Genomic DNA, 20,947 nt, shown 5'->3' on the forward strand with positions numbered 1-20,947 from the left:
CGTGCCCTCCCTATTACCCACCACCTGTTCCCCCAACCTCCCACCCCCGACCCTTCAAAACCCTCAGGTTGTTTTTCAGAGTCCATAGTCTCTTATGGTTCGCCTCCCCTCCCCAATGTCCATAGCCCCCTCCCCCTCTCCCAATCCCACCTCCCCCCAGCAACCCCCAGTTTGTTTTGTGAGATTAAGAGTCATTTATGGTTTGTCTCCCTCCCAATCCCATCTTGTTTCATTTATTCTTCTCCTATCCCCCTCTACTGTTCTTTTTAAATAAAGATAAAAACATCAAGATTGCCTTGTTACATTCACATCCTTTGTTAAACATAATGTAAATTTAGTTCACTGGAAAAGAACTGTCCTAATTTTAACAGGCAGAACTTATTTGCCTTCTCTTTATTAGGATGAGCATTCCCTCAGGTTTTCTTCTCAAATATTTTGTTTTTCTCTTAAAAAGAGGCTTAGGGACACCTGGGTGGTTCAGCTGGTTAACCAACTGTCTTTGGCTCAGGTCCTGATCAAAGGATCCTGGGATCAAGTCCTGCATCAGGCTCCTGCTCAGTGGGAAGCTGCTTCTCCTTCTCTGTCTGCCTCTCCCCTGCTTGTGCTGTCTCTCTCTCTGACAAATAAATAAATAATTTTTTTAAAAAAAGAGGCTTAAAGAAAGCGATTTTTAAGGAGTAACTGTAAATGTGATAATGTGCATTTCACTTCAGTGACAATAGTATACACTTAATAAAGTCATTAAGTTTTAAATGTTGCATGTTAATTTGAAATGATTTCCAAAAGATTTTGTCAACATTAAATTCTGCTGTAAACTAGTCTGGTTTTTCTATTCATTTAAAGTAAAGTTTATTTTAGAAAGTTATAATTACATAAGACTATCATGATTCAGGGTTTAAATGTTGGTTTTGTAAGAATTTTTTTTTTTTTTTTTTTTTGGCCCACTTAGAGCTGTGTCCTGGAATTGGTGCCCAAACAATTTTAAGTGTGGTATGAGCTGTTTATGTCACTGAGTAAAATTAGATTTGCCTGTTGCTAATACGAGGGGATGAAACATGAGATGAGGCCAAACACGTGAGAGCCTTTTCTTCCAGGCATAGTCGTGAATTCTGAAGCCCCAAATCCTTCACTCATTCTGCAAGTAAGGGGAAAGTTTGAAACATTGTCTCTGATAGAGCCGGAGGACTGTAGTATTTCCCCAGTGGGCTTTTTAATACATCTAAGGTAAGTTACCAGTTTTAACTGGGATTTTAGATAATTCAACCTGGATTTTATATCATTACAATGTACAACTTAAAAACCAAATGTACAACTAACCAAATAGGTACAAGATTTCTTGGTGTTTTTCTCTTTCTAGGTGGCATAATAGCTAAATGCTGTTTGAAATGTTGAATACATTTCTTTCAAAGTGATTATATATAAGCACCAAAAAAATTTAGTGTAACTTATCATTTCCACTCTTTTACTCTACTAACATGCTATGTATTTGCCACATGATTTGTATTTCTAATGTTTTTATTTTGTAGAATTCCATGATAGCAATTCTCTGTTATGGGACATTTAATTGTGCACTATAGTTAATCTAGATAAAATACAATATTTAAGACTACCTATTTCTAATTCTGCTCTTAAACTTTGTGGTGGAACTACATTTGCTTTACATTTTGTTCATAGTTCTGTTAGTCACTAAACAAGAGATTGAAATTAATGAGAGTAAGAGTCCCAGTCTTTTGATAAATTGGAAATAAGCAAAAAAAAAAAAAAAAGCAAATTACCAACTTTGGATTCCCAACTACTTTTGGAATAAAAAAAAAATGAAAGAATAGTTCTCTTCTAAAATCTGGAAAACAAAGCGTTGCTCAAAATCCGTATCAAAAAGTAGAGAGTAAAAGGTAAACATGTGCCAACACTTAGGCCTGCTAAGTTTTCAGCTCTTTCTTTGTGTTTCCTAATATGGAGCAGTTGGAAAACAAGTTTAAAGGGAGGCACAGAAAAAGATAATAAAGGAAAATAGAACTCAACTGACTGGAAGATTTGCCAGCAGGATGGAGCAATTCACTAGAACAAAATGTACTATTTCGTTTTTACTTTTCTTGGAAACATTTTGTAGGAGTAAGTACAAAGAGGCACACTCAAGAGTTCAAGACTAATGGTTCAAGTTGGTGTTAGTTTTATAGGTCCTAGAATTTATCTAAGGTTTTCTTTCAAAACCATATGAAAAGTAGTATTTCAGCATATTTAAGTGTCAAATTCCAAAGACTGACAAATCCAAGTTTCCAAAAGAGGCTTGCTAAGCTTGCAGTTGTAGGTGCCAAGGGCAGGCCACCCCAAAATGTAAGAGTCCCTAAGGAAATAGCCAGTGAAAAAACAATCTGACCCCCCACTCCCCTGTGTTTGTCTCCTGAAAGCCAGAAGTGAATCTCCCCTGTGAAAGGTGCCCTCGGTAGCTGTAGCCGGAGATAAGGAGACCTCCTTATCACCAGAGGTGGGGCATTGAGAGCCAGAAAGTCTATATAAACAACCCTTGTTACTCTTTACTAGTCTACTCTCCCAGCCCAAATTCTGTTTAGAATTCCTTACTAATGGCAGCTCCCAAACTTAAGTTTTCTTTGTCCTGTCAATTCCTCATAGATTTGTGGTTCCTTTCTCCAAAAAGTATACAAACTGCCTCCCTGAGTTGTTCCTTTATTTTTCTTAAAAAGGATTTTACTTATTCATTTGACAGAAAGAGTGAGCGTTGGCACAAGCAGGGGGAGCAGCAGGGAGAGGGAGAAGCACGCTCCTCCTCACTGAGCTGTGAGCTCGATGCCGCAGGGCTTGATCCCAGGACCCTGGGATCATGACCTGAGCCAAAGGCAGCCCTTTAACTGAGCCTACCCTCGGTTGTTTCTTTAGGTCTCCACCTCATTATTGGGCCTGTATGAGCATGTTAAACCTTCAGCTTTGTTTTGTTTTCTGTTGATCTGTCTCATGTGAATTTAATCCTTAAACCACCTGAAGACCTTAAAGGGTAGAAGGAAAAATCTTTCCTCTCCTACAGAGTTAAAATGACAAAAATAAAACGGCCAAATATTTCCTTTAAAATACACACTTTCTAGTCATTGCATTGTCGTTGACTATGAAAATTAAATAGTAATTGTAAATTATGAAACGATGTCCATTTAGTTTAATTTTGCATATTGTGTAGGACCTGTGGTTTCCCCTTTGCTCCCTCTTCTGCTTGGTTTCTCACAGACCCTTGCGGCTTCTCAAATGAGCCCAGCCCGGCTAAGGGCTGAGCCCACCATTGATACGGTTTCCTCATGGGAGGGAAGTATGACAATCCAAGTATGATTTTGCTACTTGGCTATTCTTCAGAACCTGCCTCTATCCCGCTCTCCTTCCCTCCCCACCCCCAAACAACATCCACATAACTTCTCTGGACCTACTTTGAGGCCAGATATTTCCATGCTGTCCCCATGAGTGTTGTGGTTTTCCTCATCCACTGGACTTGCCATTTCAGACTGCAGCTCCATTTTCAATTTTATATCTGATTATGCCCTAGCGAAATTTATGGGAAAATTTATGTAGGAGTATTTAGTAATTTGTGGATTTCCAGAAGTCTCAAGACTTCTTTCAAAATCCCTCAAACTATCGAAGTCTGCTTGACCTGGGTATAACTAGTGTGTCGTGTACCACTGATGAAAAAGGAGCTGGGGATGGCAAGAGGGTTTGCTTATGCCCAATGGATGTGTGCTTCATCCTAAAGCCCTGGGGTGCCATTGGAGCATCACAACAGAAGAGCAACAGGGACAGATTTATTCTTTAGGATGCTCACTCTGGTTGCCATGGAGAAGGGATTGGGGGTGTAAGGGAGGGAGGCAGTAGGGGGAGAGGAGTCATGGGAAGTCCAGAGACCGCTTCTGGGGAGGACTAAGGAATGAAGAGAGAAGCAGCAGGAAGAAGCCATTGCCATGGAGATGGATACCTTGCAACCTAGCTTCACCTTTGTGACTATTTGAACTCTCTTTTGCACATTCTCAATTAGTTTTACTTGTGAAATGTCCCTGAAAAGCATACTATCAGTGATGAGGCAGTGATTACAAGTTCAGCCTGCGGAGTCAGAGTACCACTTTCTAGCTGTATGAACTTGTTGGTGTGAATTGCTTAATTACCTGCAGCCTCAGTTTCCTCATTTGTAAAAATAAGAATAACCAGTTTCTACCTCCTGATGTTATAATGAGTATCAAATTCAGATCATAAAAAACATGTAGAAAGTATTGGACTTCTTGTAAACAGTAGCCCTTCTCACCCTCCTCCTATCCCCTGCCTCCTTGCCATCACCACCAATAATGAGGAAACACAGAGTCTCTTATTCTGACCCCCACTGACAGGGAGGTCAGGGAAGAACCTCAGAATGGTATCAGGATTTCTAAACTGCTTCTCCTGGACCCCCAGCAAGGCACCACGAGCCCTCTAGAGAAGATAAGAGACTGAGACTCTTACTCCGATAGGGAATGCTCTCCTCATCCAGTCAGGGCTGCTGAGAAGGAAATGCACCTTCTAGAAAAAAAACAGAAAACCCTCCCTGATACGCTCACTAATTTACTAGAAATCTGTGGTGCCTTTAGTAGTTCTAAAGGAAAAAAACCAAAAAACAAAAAAACAAAACACCTCAACTGACTGGGTGTCCTGTGAACATTTTCCTTTCAGAAAACATTTTAGATCTTAATGAAAATTATATATAAAATATTCTAAAATGTTAATCTTGGTAAAACATAGAAGTATGCTGTCCCTGTACTGACCCACCTTTGAATATCACTTTAAATCCTCACATTTCAATCCTGAAGAAAAGGTGTCTACAAAGATAGAAGTGAATCATGACCTTGAAGTTCTCTGAAACTTCTTTTTAAAGAACTGTCAAAGCAATCAGAAAATTGCATATACACCACATTTGATAAGAACCTTAATTAGGTCTACCTCAAGAATTCCTTTTTGTCCTAAACCTTTCATATGGAGACTTGTAACTGAAAAGAATCTCCTCTTGGTTGATACATTTAAATAACTTTCTTTTCTTAAAATTTGTCCTTAATTTTGTGTGGATATTTCTCAGAATTAACATTTCGCCAAATGCTATTTTTAGGGAATAGGCAAGCTGAGGTTTTGAAGGGAAGGGGTTATAGAGCTGCTTTGTCTGAAATTTTCAGTTCAGTTATAAAACTCCAAAGACTAATGGCGTAATGACAGGTTCTTTTACTCTGTTTGATTAAATGCAGCTTCCATGTGTAACTTTAAGGATATTCTGAACTCTAACTTCCTTTGTAAATAATGTCAAACTTAAGAGTTATGTCTATACTAGGATGGACTGAGGTCCCCTCTCCCCCTCATAGGGCTGGCACAGGGACAGGCTACTAAATGGCTAGGAAGCGTTTGCATATTTCTCTGGGGCATTGCGCATCTCAACCCATATCTTTATGTCCAGCTTCTTCTACCACCCTAATCAGCTGTTCTCGTTGCCTGACATATGCCTCTCAGAGAACATTCCCTTAATTACTTGTATGAGCATCCTCTCCGCAGGTTCTACTCAGAGAACCTGACCTCAGGTGGAGGAAGTTGGGCAATGTTCTATTGAGAAATCTGCCAGCGTAGGCATGCTGTAGATACGACTATTCACTTGTTAAAAAATCCCAATCTTGGGGCGCCTGGGGCAGGGAAACCTCTGTCTTCGGCTCAGGTCATGATCTCAGGGTCCTGGGATCGGCCCGCATCGGGCTCTCTGCTCAGCGGGGAGCCTGCTTCCCTTCCTCTCTCTCTCTCTGCCTGTCTCTCTGCCTACTTGTGATCTCTGTCAAATAAATAAAATCTTAAAAAAAAAAAAATCCCAATCTTTCCAGCAGCTGTTGTTTAGATAGGCTTCCCAGGAAACACTCTGAGCTGGAGATTTGCATGCCAGTTCATGAGAGAACATCTTTAGTAAAAACACCTGTAGGAAACCAAAGGCAGCCAAATTGGGCAGGACAATTGAATGGAATGGCAAGGGAGTTGTGAGACAGCTGGGATGGCCCTCAGAGTTGTCCTGGAATTGAGGAAGGGGCCTAGGCCTTTCGCTGTGATCAAACAGCGGATGTGGGACACACTGTAGGTGGGATGGTGGGGCAGCTCTGTGCCATCAAAAGTAATTCTCATCATCAGTTGTCACTCCTGACAACTGAAGGAATGAGGGCCTTGGTTCTGGAGTGACCAGAGTTCACACCACTAATGTTCACCCTGGTACCACTTACATTACTTCATGTAATTCGGGACTAGCCCACTCTCCACCCACGATTCTAATCAGTCTCTTGTCCCAAGGAAACCACTGAAGAAACATCAGTGGGTGAACCACAGGCTCCGTGGCTACAGTTGCAGTACAACTGATACTCACCGTCTCTCCTCCTGCCCTTACCCCAACCACCCATTCATTCCCACCTAATACCTTTGTGGGTCTACGTAGCCAACCTGCTGTGATGAGCCTGATATTCAGCTCTGAAGTGTCTGAACCATTGGTCATCATGCCCTGATTTATCAGCCTTTGTCTGAGCACTTGTCTGTTTACTATCAAAATGGTCAAGGAATACCAAGAAATCCCCTGTCCTTCACAGACATTCTTCCCAGCCAGGAATGCTGCATCCTTTCCTTCTAACTGCTGTCTTGATGGGAGGGCCTGAAGTGAATGGATGGTAGCTTGAAGATTAATGAGACTCACATTGGCCTAGTAGGAGTATTTGCCACTGGGAACAGACTTCTAGATCCACAGAGCTCATAGTTGTGGAGATGGGAGGCACCCCATCTGGGGTGACCACCTGGGTCACTAAAAGTGATGGTAAGAATGACCACTCTGACTCTCACCCTTGAAGATGCAGTACCACAGTCGTTGTTGATAGGGGATATACAGACAGCATCCTGAGTTAGGACACCAATAAACAACAGCCCAGTGAAAACTTTGTGTTCAAAAAAAAAACTTCTTGAAAAACTGCACAATTAAGCTGTTTGATGATCCTTATACAGTCTACATGTTTGTGGATAGTTTCTGAGTGATTTGACAAAACACAAACTCAACAGCAAGAACTTAGGGGAAAAAAAGATAACCATATACTGTTTCCTAAAAGACTACATATTGAATCAAAAAATAAATCCTAATGTCCACTTTCAACCATCAAAATCAAAGAAATATATATTAAAGATAAGCCACAATCAAATAATAACCATGCCTTTCTCCCTCACTTTCATTCAGGAGTCTTAAGTTGTAAGGAACTAAGAGTTTCCCAGTACATCTTGTCCATGATTTCCCCAGAGCTTTAGTGGGATCACAGGTTGTAGCAGAGTGTAGGGAAGGAATGCCAGTGTGAAGAAGAGAAGATAAAACAGCAAGGGGAACTCCAATCTCCAGCAAGCAAGTGCAGGGGTTAGAAAGAAATGTGGGTCTATGGGCTGTACCTCATAGACAGAACCAGATGCCAACACCCCACAGCCCTGTCAGAAAGCTCTTCAAACATATTCCACCAAAAGTCAGGACGTGCCCTGAGACTAAGGTAATCAGGAGTCTGTGCTGTGAGGAGAAGCCTCCGGGGCCTGATGTGTTGACCAGTGGACAAAACTGGTCATCACGAAGTTTTCTTCCTAGAACTAAGTAAGAAATATCTTTAGACTCAGTCTGGTTTATAAGAAAGCAAAGGAAAATACCTAAGCTTCAATAGTTGAAAAGCAAAAGTAGAAACCGTACTCTTCAGCTACTATTCTTCCTCCCAAATCCAACTCATTTATCTCATCAGGGTAGAACTTTATATGATCTTGACCCTTAAAATGAGCTGTTCAGACACGAAGAATGCTTATGATTAACATTCATGCTAGCAAATGGAGTCATACGCAGGATCGCTGAGATGTGAAATGAGGGAAGTGTCAGCCTATGAATTATGACATGTGCATCAGTCATCTCATTATGCCAGTGAAAGGGTCTGGAAAATAATGTGTAAATCTATCATTTCCCTCTTTTGTTTGATATGTTCCAGTTCTTTTCCTAGCTATTCATGAAGTTGGTAGGGTCTCAGTTAAAGAATGGGTAAGAGAGATAATAGGATGTCTGGATAAAGATGGAATGACTTACAATTACAGTCATAAGGCTGTTTCCTACACATGGAAATCTATTCCACGATACATTACAGACGAGAATATATTTTATTTGGCCTGCCTGTAACAATTACGTATAATCAAGTGCTTGCTCTGTTGTTGGTACTAGGTGGTGGATATATAACTGAACAAAGTGTCCTTCTTGCCCTCTTGGAGATAAGAGTCTAAAGAGGAATAGATGATACAAAGTAAACAAATAAAGGTATCCTTATCCAACCTGAGAAATACTAGGAAAGAAATAACCAGGACTCATTTGTAAATTAGGACAGGACAGAAGATACACGGAAAGGGGGGTGCTCATGAAAGACCATTTAAGTCAAGACGGAAGTGGCCACCATGTGGTACAGACCAAATTTTCAGTCAGAAGGAACAACATGTACAAAGGCTATGAGATAGAGCTTATTCTGTTTGAGAGATGGAAGGAAACCAGTGCTGAGAAGGGCAGAGTGGGATGAGGTGGAACTGGGGAGGCCGGACACACCAGTGGAGTGGAGCTTAGTATGAAATGCAGTGGGAGGCCACTGAGTGACCTTCAGCAGGGAGAGGGGGTTCACTTTTGGGCTTCCAGCAACTCCTTGGTATAGCATTTTGTTAACATTTCCTTAGCTCTCACTGCAGCGAACTACTAATTTGTCTCTCTCCACTTGATGTACATGCACTAAATCAGAGGTTAATGGTAGGTATGAACCATGCCAAGAAGCGGAGCATATTTGGTACTGGATAACATCTGGTTCCAGTTAAGAAGCTAGGTCTTCGTCATGAAACTTGAGTGAGTGCACTTCTAATTGGCGTGAATACTGTTCTTCGTCAATCACTATTCTGTGTCTGATCTCTGCCAACTTCAATTTCTGGATGTTAATATTACTTCTTGGGCAAAAGTCTAAAAAAAGTAAAAGTCTCTGACTTCTGAGTTTATTTAATAAAAACAAGGATAAAGCACTAAGAAAAGTATGTTTGAATTGCCCACCTTTATAAACCCCCACTGTTTTAAAATAAGCTTACATCTGAACTATGAAACAAAATATGATGTTTAAAATCATGGTTTTATTACCTGTCATTTGTATGACTGTGGGCTTGAGGTTTTCTTTTTCCTTAGAGTCATTTGTTCATTGAAATACAAGTTTCTTCCCCATTTAGGTCTCTCAGCTACTTAAGGAGCATTTATTCTCTTGGTTTGGTGTATTTTGTAAAGAATTTTTCTTAAATGGCAGAGTTTGCCATTTTATTTTAAAAGTCAATAGTATTGTAAAGAAGAGAGAACAATCTGATCACCATTCTTATGTGCGTGTGTATGTGTATTTATAATATGGGAATATAGGTATAAATGATTATAACTTTGGATGAAGTTGATAATTATAACCCATGTACTTTGCTGTATTTGGGTGTCCAGTGCTGAGCAGCTTGACTGAAAGATAAAGCAGATCTGTTCTTCAAGTTATTTTTATCATCCTAAAGGTAATCATAAATTTAAGGTGAGTATGGTAAATTTATTACTAGCTTTAGTATTATCGAAAGAATATATATATCAAAAGATTGATTTGTATAAATTCTGTAAATCTGAAAAAATAGAGAAAAACATTTGGGAAATGCAATTTTAAATGAAAAAAGTGTAGGGAAAATTATTATTAACCATTTTTAAATTTTACTTTTTTCTACACATTTACATTTTAATATGTATTTCAGTATTCTTTCTCATTTAATACTCTATCATTAACATTTCCCTTGGATATTGTTTCACGTCCAACAGTTAATTCTGTCATACTGTAAGAATCCAATGGATTCCTTCCTTTTCATCATTTATTGTCCAGTTTTTCACTATGATAGATTATGCTGCAGTACATATCCTGAAACATCCATCTTCATTTTCGTTCCTAATTATTTCTTTGGACTAAGTTTCCAGATTTGAAATTACTGTGTTTGTTTAAGGTCCTTGGTACATGGTGCCAAGTACCTGTCTAGAAGGATCACGTTCACTTTCAAGCTCACCAGCAGAGGGGTACCATGCTCGTTTCTCACTTTGCTAATACTGGCTGCTGTCGCTGCTTAAACCTCCCTTGGTCTTTGCAAACAGCTTCAGCACTGTGTTTATCTGCATTCCCTTGGTTCACAGTGAAAAAGCTGAACTTTTTTACTGTGGGTATTCGTCATTCATGGTTCTTTGGTGTCTGTGCATGGTTTTGCTCCAGTGTGACTGGATTATTTGTATCTTTTAATGGTACCAACCTTGTCTTATCTTTAAGACAAGAGTTTTCTCCAACTTATTATCAACCATTGAATTTTTCTTGGGGCAGACTCCTCCCCATTACCCTTTGTTTTCCTAACCATTTGCACCTAGTCAGAGTGATGTGAGTTACATACAAACAGGGAGGCTGGAAATAGTGAGAATTAGCTAATTAACATGGGAATTAGCTATCTTTTGGAAGTCTGAAAGCAAATGGAGGGAGAACTCTTCCGTCCCATGGTTCTCAGTGAGAGTATGACCTAGTCCCCTTTAACTGATAAGCACACTAACTTCCTCCTTCCCTGGAAGAGTGTCCCGTATATACTGGAAATCTCTTATTTCTCACTTTTCATTTACTCATTTATCACCTCTCTGTGGGGGCTTGTTTTAGACTCTGTTCTCCTTTCTCTATTTGTCCTTTTGTCATGATCTCATTTTTCATACTGAAGCAAACTGCTTTCTAACTGTGCTTCATATCCAGGACGTGACCCTCTCTATACATTCATTTGTCCAATGCAGACTCAGCAATTGCCTGTAACGTGTACATGACGCCTTATGCAGTCTTGCTCTTGACCACTCTTGTGAGCCGCCTTGTCATTTTAATGGATAATGTAACATGATAATATCTGCTGCATGATAAGAAATATGCTGCTTGGACATCAGAGCTATATTTTATGATATGAAAGGCAGTTTTGAGACTGTAAAAAATAATTTTCTTGCAGTTTTTCAGTTGACATGATGGGTGCTATTAGAGGTTTGGAAAGCCCCCCAGTCAGCATGCCCTGTGGCCTGGCAAGACATAACTCAAAGCAGAGCTGCATCCCTAACACTCAGATGAATCTCCCTTGGAGAAATGAAGATGGCCGGCGGGGAGCTGTGGGCATTGGACCTCCTTCACCCCTTCCCCGTGGTTATAGCAGCAGTCAGAATCATCTGTGTGTGTTGGAATGAGTGTGATCATCAAGCCGCGACCCCAGTCCTTGTAATACATTTCGGAGTCTGGTTTTCACGTTATCCATTACTGCGTAATGCACTTCTAATTTTACTCCATTATCAATAGAGCAAAGAATTTATGTGAATCAAATCCAGTGGCATTTCTTCATACTTCCTTGTGAACTACTATGTTATCAGATTTTGCAACTGTTACATGTATGCTTGTAAAGAATATGCACTTCCCAGTTGGGCTCTATACACATCCATTTAAACACTTTTCAATTGTATTTTCGAAGTTTTGTATAGTGCCACTCATTTTAGAGGGCTTGATCTAGCAATAGAGGTATGCTAAAATCTTCCACTATGATAATGGCTAAAAATGTTTCATTATTTTTTTAATTTATTCAGTTTCTATGTCATGTATGCAAATGGACAGCTGTACATAAAGGTATTTCAGGGTGTTTGTTAGATGCATTTAAGTCTAGCATTTCTACAGCTTCCTGGTGACTCTAATTTTATATTTGTAGTGTTACAGCAATACCCCACCATAATGTGCCTGTAATTATGGGAGTTCAGATATAACTTAAATGATGGATGGCGCCTGTCCTCTGCTCCTGCCCCATTGTGGAGGGGTAGCTGAAGTTTTCATCTCCTTGGAGTAAAAGGATGGGTGGCGACATGTGTGTTGGGCTGGAAATAAGCAACACCAGTAAATGCGGCCCCTATCACCGAGAATCTAGATTACTCTTCTGAGAATAGGTTAACTGGGACATTCTTGGAATCACTGCTCCTTCCTCCTTCCCTTCCTTCTTGGAATCACTGTGTAGGCCCAAGGGCTCTGGATCATTCCCAGCAGGTTCCCTACCCAGAAGTGCTGGCTGGTGAAAGGATGGATCTGAACTCTTTGCCAGACCCTCCAATATATAGGCCCTCATTGGGATGAGTTCATTAGTTTTGCAGCATGACTACGTTTATAGGGTTGAACTCTGGGACCCATGCTTCTCATGAGTTTCTTTGTGTTTTTTGGTGTTCTCCAGATTCAGAATTACTTAATACATTTCAATTACTTTATCCAGCTCAGGAGTCAGTGTCTGTTTTCAGCCTAATTTATCTTCAGTTAGAGAAATTTCTTCACAGTTTCATTGTCTTTCCACTATTTTCTCCAGTTACTCCCCTGGAGCTCCAGTGGAACACATGTAGACCATCTCAGCCTTCAGATTTCCCTTCACATCCTCCTATCTTTACTATGCTCTCATGTTTCTAAGATTCATTTTCTTACATACACATAAGACGTGTACTTTATATGTCTGAAAACTTCAAACTATATAACTCATTTTTGAATTTTAAAACAACTGAATTTCTCATTTCTAAAGGGTCTATTAAGTTCTTTTCAAACAGACTTTTTAAAAAATCATGTTAGCTCCTTTTCAACATAATCCATGTATTTATGATTTCTGTGTCTCAAACTCCTGGCAATAGCCTATTCAAATTAGGCATGTCAGTAAATGACCCTTGAAATTAAGACCCTTGAAATGTCATTGAACAACATCTATTTAGTAGACACAGTGCTCAGTTCACTATGTTGTGTCCCATGGCAAGAATCAAAGAGTATAGAAGACAGAATTCCTCTGTTAGGTGGTTTTATTTTAAATAAAAATTAGGGAACCATGAATTCAAAGGGCATAAAAACTGATATTTATGCAAAAATATCTTATACTTTATGTCTGAATCCCTCTCTATTAAAATGTTGATAACTATATTTGAGAGAAGCATTTATATACCACATCTTTATCCATTCATCTGTGGATGGACATCTAGGTTCTTTCTATAGTTTGGCTATTGTAGACATTGCTGCTATAAACATTCAGGTGCACGTGCCCCTTCGGATCGCTACGTTTGTATCTGACAGCCACATGCAGAAAAATGAAATTGGACCACTTCCTTACACCACACACGAAAAAAAGAGAGAAGCATTTAAAACCCATCAAAATTAAGTATACCACCAACAACTTTGAGAGATGGTTAACACGGAAACAGGTATAAGTTTTTTAATGATAACATAAATCATTTTATTTTTTTAAAGAAAATTACTTTCTTTTATTTATTTATTTATCTATCTATCTATTTGACAGAGAGAGAGCACACACAAGCAGAGGGAGCAGCAGGCAGAGGGAGAGAGAAGCAGTTTCCCCACATTGCAAGGAACCTGATGTGGGGCTTGATTCCAGGATGCTGGGATCATGACCTGAGCCAAAGGGAGATGCTTAATTGTCTGAGCCACCCCGGTGTCCTAATAACATATATTACTTTTTAAAATAAAGTGCTCTCCAAAGGTAATTTTTATTCAACATGTAGTAAAACTCAAAATTCTTTCTTAGAATACAGATTTTAAGTTCTAAAATAAAGCATTATTCATTAATTTTGTAGTAAAGGGCTTGTAAATAGCTCACAAAGTCCTCTGCATTGTCCCAGTGCAATTTCTTGCCAGCATGAATGCTGTTTTGCTGTTGTCTGACTTAACATGCTGAAGACTTGGTACCCTTCCCAATGCTGATGATAATAAATATCTAAAGGAAGCTAACTGAACCAGATAGCCTCTGAAAGTCTCTTTTAGCAAAAACGTAATACACTGTGTCAAATAAAGATAAAAGCCACCATGAGCTAAGAGGAATATAAGCTAATAATTTATTAAATAACAAAATTGATTTTTTAGAAAAAATTTAAATTGAGTGTTCCTCCTAGCCATTTAAATCATGCCGATCTAGAGTAAAATCCTTGTTCATGCAGCATAATCAACACTGAGAAATAGCAATAGCAGGTTAACCAAAATACTGACAGCGAGCAGTCATAAAACGTGATAGAGTGAGAAGGACAACTGGGGAAAAAAACAGATGTGAGAGCAGAAGTAGTGGTAACTAGAGCTCAAATCTGGAAGGACAAGAAAGCAGATCACTAGCTTCTGGAGGTGAGTCTGGAGTCAGTCTGCTCACCTGAGGAAATGGGATCCAGACTCTTAGGCAGTCAGCAGAGTAGATGCACTAACTCACGGGGCATCTGGGGGGCTCAGTTGTTTAAGAATCTGACTGTTGGTTTCAGCTAAGTCGTGATCCCAGGGTGGTGGGATCCAGCCCCACACTGGGCTCCACACTCGCACTAGAGTCTGCGAGAGCGTTTCTCTCCCTGTCCCTTGCCCATCCCCACCATATTCTCTCTCTCTCTCTCTCTCTCTCTCTCCTTCTTTCTTAGTTAAGCATACAAGTGTTGGTTCCAGCTCAGGTCATGATCTCATTGGTGATGAGATTGAGTCCTGCATCAGACTCCCCACCGAGCTTCTCTCCCACTGGCCCTCCCCTTTCTCGTGTTCTCTCTCTCTCTCTCTCTCTCTCTGTCCCTCCCTCTGTCTCTTTCCCTCCCTGAAGTAAATAAATAAACCTTTAAAAAAAAAAAAGAGGATGCATCCCCAACTGGGGGTAAGTGCAAATGAAGAGAAGTAGTCTAAGGGCTGAGTTTGAGGCTGGGAAATGAGGAAGCAGCAAGTGATAATAAGAAGCAATCGTCATTGCAGGTAGCGTTCCTGGAACCTCGTGGAAGTGGAGGTGATGACTATTTGGCATGTGCTCACCTGAGGACATATGAATGCACACTTTGCTTAGCAACGTGGAGGTCATTGGGGGGCTTAGTACAAAATCAAGTTCAGCGGGTGGTGGGTGTGGAAGCCTGTCAGGAATTGAGTTCTAGAGAGAAGGAAGACACATAGAGGGATAGTGGGTAGAGTCAACACACTCAAGGAGTTTTGGTGGGAGGAGGAGTGGAGAAATGGAGCTGGGGCTGTAGATATTTGTGAAGTTTCTGCTGTCTGCCAGGGCATATGGTGGTAAAAGCAGAATCGCTATCCTCAGGAGCCACAGACTGGTCTTATATAGTTTGTCTTTGTTAGTATTCTTTCAGTAATAAAATCCTAGAGACCTCATTTTCTATATTACTAGTCTTCTTTTCAATAGGTCTTTTCTGAAAATGCTTTAACAGAGACAGCAGTTTTATTTCTATCTACTTAGCCTGGATCCCCTGTGGTATTAGCTCCTCATCTACAGTCATTGTTTAAGTAGAGTGTTGGGCCACAACTACTAAATCTTTTCTTAATGGATTCAGTATGTTCATAAGTCATACAATGTTTTATTTAGTCTTGAACTCAGAGGACTCACTCATACTATCTAGCCCCATTTGCTATCATTGTCCCTGGCAGGTAGATAGCTCAATTAGTGTTTTTCCAGTTCAATAGTTACTTCTTTCAATTTTTTCACTCACTCATTCACTTAAGACCTCTACTGTGTGCCTATTATTTGTCAGTTACACTGTTTTAGGGACATAGCAATGAAAAAGACTCACATAGAGTTTACATTCGAAGGAGGAGGAGTCTATAAACAGGTAAATAATCGAAACAGATTCCAAAGACTGAATTAGAGGGAGTTAAGGTCTACCCTCATAACAGAATTGCTACTGGCTCTCTTGTAAGCCGTAACAAAAAGGTCTTAAATGGATATTAAGGTTTTCCCCATTTTATGTAAATGTGAACAAAACTTTTTATGAAAAGTAGAATAATGACTTCAAAATATGTTCATGTCCTAATCCCTGGACACTTACATGGTAAAAGGGATTTTACAGTCGTGATTATGTTAAGTCTTTTGAGATGGGGAGATTGTCCTGGATTCCCCAGGTGGGCCCAGTGTAATCACAAGGTCCTTATGAAGGGGAAATAGCAGGGTCAGAGTCAGAGAAGGACCTGAGACAACACAAATAAAGGTTGTAGTCAAGGAGTGTGGGCAGCCTCTGGAAGCTGGAAAAAAGAAGGAACAGATTTTCCCTACACCCTCCAGAAGGAATACAAACCTCCCCACAGTTTGACTTTTAGCCCCCAAAGACCCATTTTTGGACTTCTGACCTTCAAAACTGTAAGATAATAAAATTGTGTTGGTTTAAGCCACCAGATTTGTGACAATATGTTACACCAGGAATAGGAAACTCTATGTAGGAGTAGAAATACATAGCATTCGGAAACCCCGTGTACACATAGCATTCTTGGAAAGCTGCTGTTTTTACTGATCCATAATGACATTGTAAAATAGTGCTCTTGCTATAAATTCAGACTCCCTGGTCACCCTTCCCGCTACAATCGCAGTCTCTCAGCCTGTGCTTCACAGAAGTTTTGGAGTTGCCACCATTATTACAGATAATGACAAGAGCATTGAAATAAATGTAATAGTGGGAGGGATGGTACATGACCTGAGTGCCCAGAGAAGGCATCTGTGAGGAAATGACATGTGAGCTGCCACTGAAGGCTAAGAAGGATCCAGCAGGGGGGTTCAGGTGGACAGAATGCCCAGGACAGAGGTCCTAAGGTGAGTTAACTTGGTCGCTTAGAGAGTAGATGGAGCAATGCGAGTCAAGACCAAATGCTAGTAGATGGTGTTGAAGAAGTAAGCCAAGGCCCTTCGTGGAGGGTCTAGCCAGTGACAGGGGAGCTCAGATAGTCTCAGTGTGGGGAAATTCCTTTAGAAAGTTTGAAAGAACAGTATGATAGGAACTTGCTTCATTTTGCATATTTGGCTGCTGGGTAGAGCATGGTTTCTGAAAGGAAAAAAGGGAAATCCTATATAATGAGTAGCACAGTTTATATAATCAATTAGAATGTAGGAAAATCCAGTTGTTGAGTGGGAAAGAGATTTAAAGAATTATTTCAGACTATGCCTTATTTTAATAAGGACATTTCCAAACCATTCCTAAAAATAAACATAAGGCCTTTGCATTAAAAAAAAAAAAAATCCTAGAGAATATTTTATGTTCTGATTTATCATTTTACTGCATTTACAATCAGGAAAGTCTTTGTAATCTCTAATCTTCACTTTATAAATTAAAACCACTTTTTGGGGTGCCTGGGTGGCTCAGTCATTAAGCATCTGTGTTTGGCTCAAGTCATGATCCCAGGGTCCTGGAATCAAGCCCCGCATCAGGCTCCTTGCTCAGCAGGGAGCTGCTTCTCCCTCTCTCACTCCCCAGCTTGTGTTCCCTCTCTCTGCCAAATGAATAAATAAAATCTTAAAAAAGAACAAACAAACAAAAAAAACCACTTTCTTCTTTACTCTGTTGTGAAGTGAAATAATGAATTCTTTAAAATCTCCTCATAGAGTTGAAATTGTTATGGAAACTTAGTGTAATTTACATAAAACAGTGAGTACTTGTAAACATTTGTGTGCACGTTTACATTCTGATTGTTCTTGGAAGTTGGTTAATACTGGGGAACTTTATTATAGGCAAAAATGAAGAGAGCCTTTAATTCTGAATAATTTAGCAAATGAAGAAAGATGTGATTTAATTATTTGACATAAAAACTAAATAATTGGATTCCATTTTAGAAAGATACGTAGCTATCAGCTTGATTTTCCTCCCACTGAATCTTTTAAAAACTTGGTAAGTTGATTATTTTAGGTTGATGCTTCAATTCCAAGTTTAACCCTGCAGAATTTTGAAAGTTCACTATATATCTATATAATGTATTGATTAAAATGTGAAAATATGGTCACTGGATTTCAGATGAATTGGTTGTATCTAAACTATTTTGAATGATAGAGAAAATATCACTCTGTGCTTGAAATAATGATATATTTCAAAGTAACATTCAGTTCTTTTTAAAACTCACCTTAATTTTGGAAATTTATTATTGGGGGAAAAAATTATCTTGTGGGACTTGTAGTAAATGAGTATTGACAAACAAGTTCTTTGTTTCTATCTCTTTGTCCCTCCCTCTCTCACCCTCTCCTGCTCCTTCCTCTCCTCCCTATCCCTCTACACTCCTTCTCTCCCTTTCTCTCTCTCCTCCTCTGTCTCTGTGTCTCTCTGACCCTCCCTCTCTACCTCACCCGCTCCCTGTCCCTTCTCCCACCCTCCGCCTACCCCGTGGCAGATGGTTCGTGAACAGTACACTACAACCACAGAAAGCACCCACATACAGAGGCCAGAGAACCAGTGTGTCTACAAAATCGGCATTTATGGCTGGAGAAAGCGTTGTCTCTACTTATTTGTTCTTCTTTTACTCATCATCCTCCTCGTGAATTTTGCTCTTACAATTTGGATTCTTAAAGTGATGTGGTTTTCCCCAGTAAGTAGTTTCCTTTCCTGGTAAGCATGTTCTTGTTCTGTTTGGTCTATCACTTACCCATATTGTATTGGTAGAAGCCTCCTTTAATGGAATTAATGTTTGTTTTCTTTCTGGATCAGTATTCTCAGTAGCAAAATATTCATACATTTACTCTTTCTTAATTTCACTGTGAACTGTAGGGTGTTGGGTTTTTTTTACTTCCTATTGCGATTTTTTATCTACTTGTGGGAAAATTGTAACAATCTTGAGTTTGTTGTTGACTGAGTCAAAATCGCATAATGATTATTTAATCCATTAATTTATAAAATTCTACAAATCCTATTGGTTTTCCTAATGCCATTAATCTACAAATACTAACCATCCAGATGCTACTTTCTAATTTTTTAAGTTTCATTTTAATATAAAATACATTCATGTCCACATTCAATATTTAACAAAAACTTTGAGTAGATAAAATACTCGTAGTCCTAAGGAATTCATAGTCTATTTTAGACATCCTCATGTTTTCAAGATAGCTGGATAATTGTATGTGCTCTAATAATATATTGTATACTTTTTCAAAAAATATTTGTTTAATATAAAAGTGTCTTAATTTTGCTAGATAGTCATAGTGAGAAAAATACAGCAGTGAACATCACAGGTAGGTCAATTCTGTTCCTTACATGCATCTTGAAGGTGTGATACAGGCACAGGCTCATTCCAAGAACAGTAGTTGTAGCGGTCAGTCTCAAATGCCTTCCTTTGATTAGTCTCCTTCACTTTCTATGCAGGTATTTCTTTCCTGCCATTGTTTTACAGCCAGCAGGCACAGTATCTATTTTGTTGACATAAATATTTATATTTTCCCATATTCAAAGAGGTAAATTATCAATCCCAGCAAAATACAGCTTAAAATGTGTTACTTAATATATTTAATATAAACACATACTGTGAATTGTTATTATAAACCATATTTAAGGACTATAAATACATAATATTTTTATTTTATTTTATGTTAACTTTATTTTATTTTTGCAGTGTTCCAAGATTCATTGTTTATGTACACATCCAGTGCTCCATACAATATGTGCCCTCCTTAATACCCACCAGGCTGGGTCATCCATCCCCCACTCCCCTCCCCTCCAAAACCTTCAGTTTGTTTCTCAGAGCCCACAGTCTCTCATGGTTCATCTCCCCCTCCAATTTCCCCCAATTCACTTTTTCTTTCATTCTCCTAATGTCCTGCTAATGTTATTCCTTATGCTCCACAAGTAAATGAAACCATATGATAATTGACTTTCTCTGCTTGATTTATTTCACTCAGCATAATCTCTTTCAGTCTTGTCAATGATGATACTAATTTGGGTATTCGTCCTTTCTGATGAAGGCGTAATATCCCATTGTATATATGGACCATATCTTCTTTATCCATTCCTCTGTTGAAGGGCATCTTGGCTCTTCCCACAGTTTGGTGACTGTGGCTATTGCCGCTGTGAACCTTGGGTACAGATGGCCTTTCTTTTCACTACATCTGCATCTTTGGGGTAAATACCCAGCAGTGCAATTGCAGGGTCATAGGGAAGCTCTATTTTTAATTTCTTAAAAAAACTCCACACTGATTTCCAAAGTGGCTGCACCAACTTGCATTCCCAACAACAGTGTAAGAAAGTTCCCCCTTCTCCACATCCTCTCCAACACTTGTTTACTCTCTTGTTAATTTGGCCATTCTAACTGGTGTAAGGTAGTATCTCAATGTGGTTTAGATTTGAATTTCCCTGATGGCTAATGATGATGAACACTTTGATGTATCTGTTAGCCATTTATATGTCTTCATTGGAGAAGTGTCTGTTCATGTCTTCTGCCCATTTTTTGACGTGATTATCTGCTTTTGGGTGTTGAGTTTGAGTTCTTTATAGGTCTTGGATATCAGCCCTTTATCTGTAGTGTCATTTACAAATATCTTCTGCCATTCCATGGGTTGCCTCTTTGTTTTGTTGACTGTTTCCTTTGCTGTGCAGAAGCATTTGATCTTGATGAAGTCCCAAAAGTTCATTTTCACTTTTGTTTCCTTTGCTTTTGGAGGCATGTCTTGAAAGAAGATGCTGTGGCCAATGTCAAAGAGGTTACTGCCTATGTTCTCCTCTAGGATTTTGATAGATTCCTACCTCACATTGAGGTCTTTTATCCAATTCGAGTTTATCTTTGTGTACGGTGTAAGTGAATGGCCCAGTTTCATTCTTCTATGCATAGCTGTCCAATTTTCCCAGCACCATTTATTGAAGAGACTGTCTTTTTTCTACTGGATATCTTTTCCTGCTTTGTCGAAGATTATTTGATCATGAAGTTGCCGGTCCATATCTGGACTCTCTGCTCTGTTCCACTGGTCTGTGTGTCTTTTTTTGTGCCAGTACCATGCTGTCTTGGTGATCACAGCTTTGTAGTAAACTTGAAATCAGGAAACATTATGCCCCAGCTTTGTTTTTCTTTTTCAACATTTCCTTAGCAATGCAGGGTCTCTT

General features: G+C 39.4%; 1 protein-coding gene across 3 annotated transcripts in view; it reads left to right on the forward strand.

Annotated features, from left to right (window-relative positions):
* SGCG (sarcoglycan gamma) overlaps positions 1–20,947 on the forward strand; it is a 126,423-nt gene that overhangs the window by 24,132 nt on the left and 81,344 nt on the right. The window contains exons 1-2 of one of the 3 annotated variants that reach the window (XM_046028350.1): positions 1,059–1,224; positions 18,255–18,449. In XM_046028350.1, coding sequence (XP_045884306.1) covers positions 18,255–18,449 — 195 coding nt within the window. In that variant the 5' untranslated portion in view covers positions 1,059–1,224. Of the gene's footprint in view, positions 1–1,058; positions 1,225–16,449; positions 16,524–18,254; positions 18,450–20,947 lie in introns of those variants that run through there. The other 2 variants (XM_046028351.1, XM_046028349.1) reach the window with 2 other exon arrangements.

This window comes from Meles meles, chromosome 14 (genome assembly GCF_922984935.1).
Source record: "Meles meles chromosome 14, mMelMel3.1 paternal haplotype, whole genome shotgun sequence".
Classification (NCBI taxonomy): domain Eukaryota; kingdom Metazoa; phylum Chordata; class Mammalia; order Carnivora; family Mustelidae; genus Meles; species Meles meles.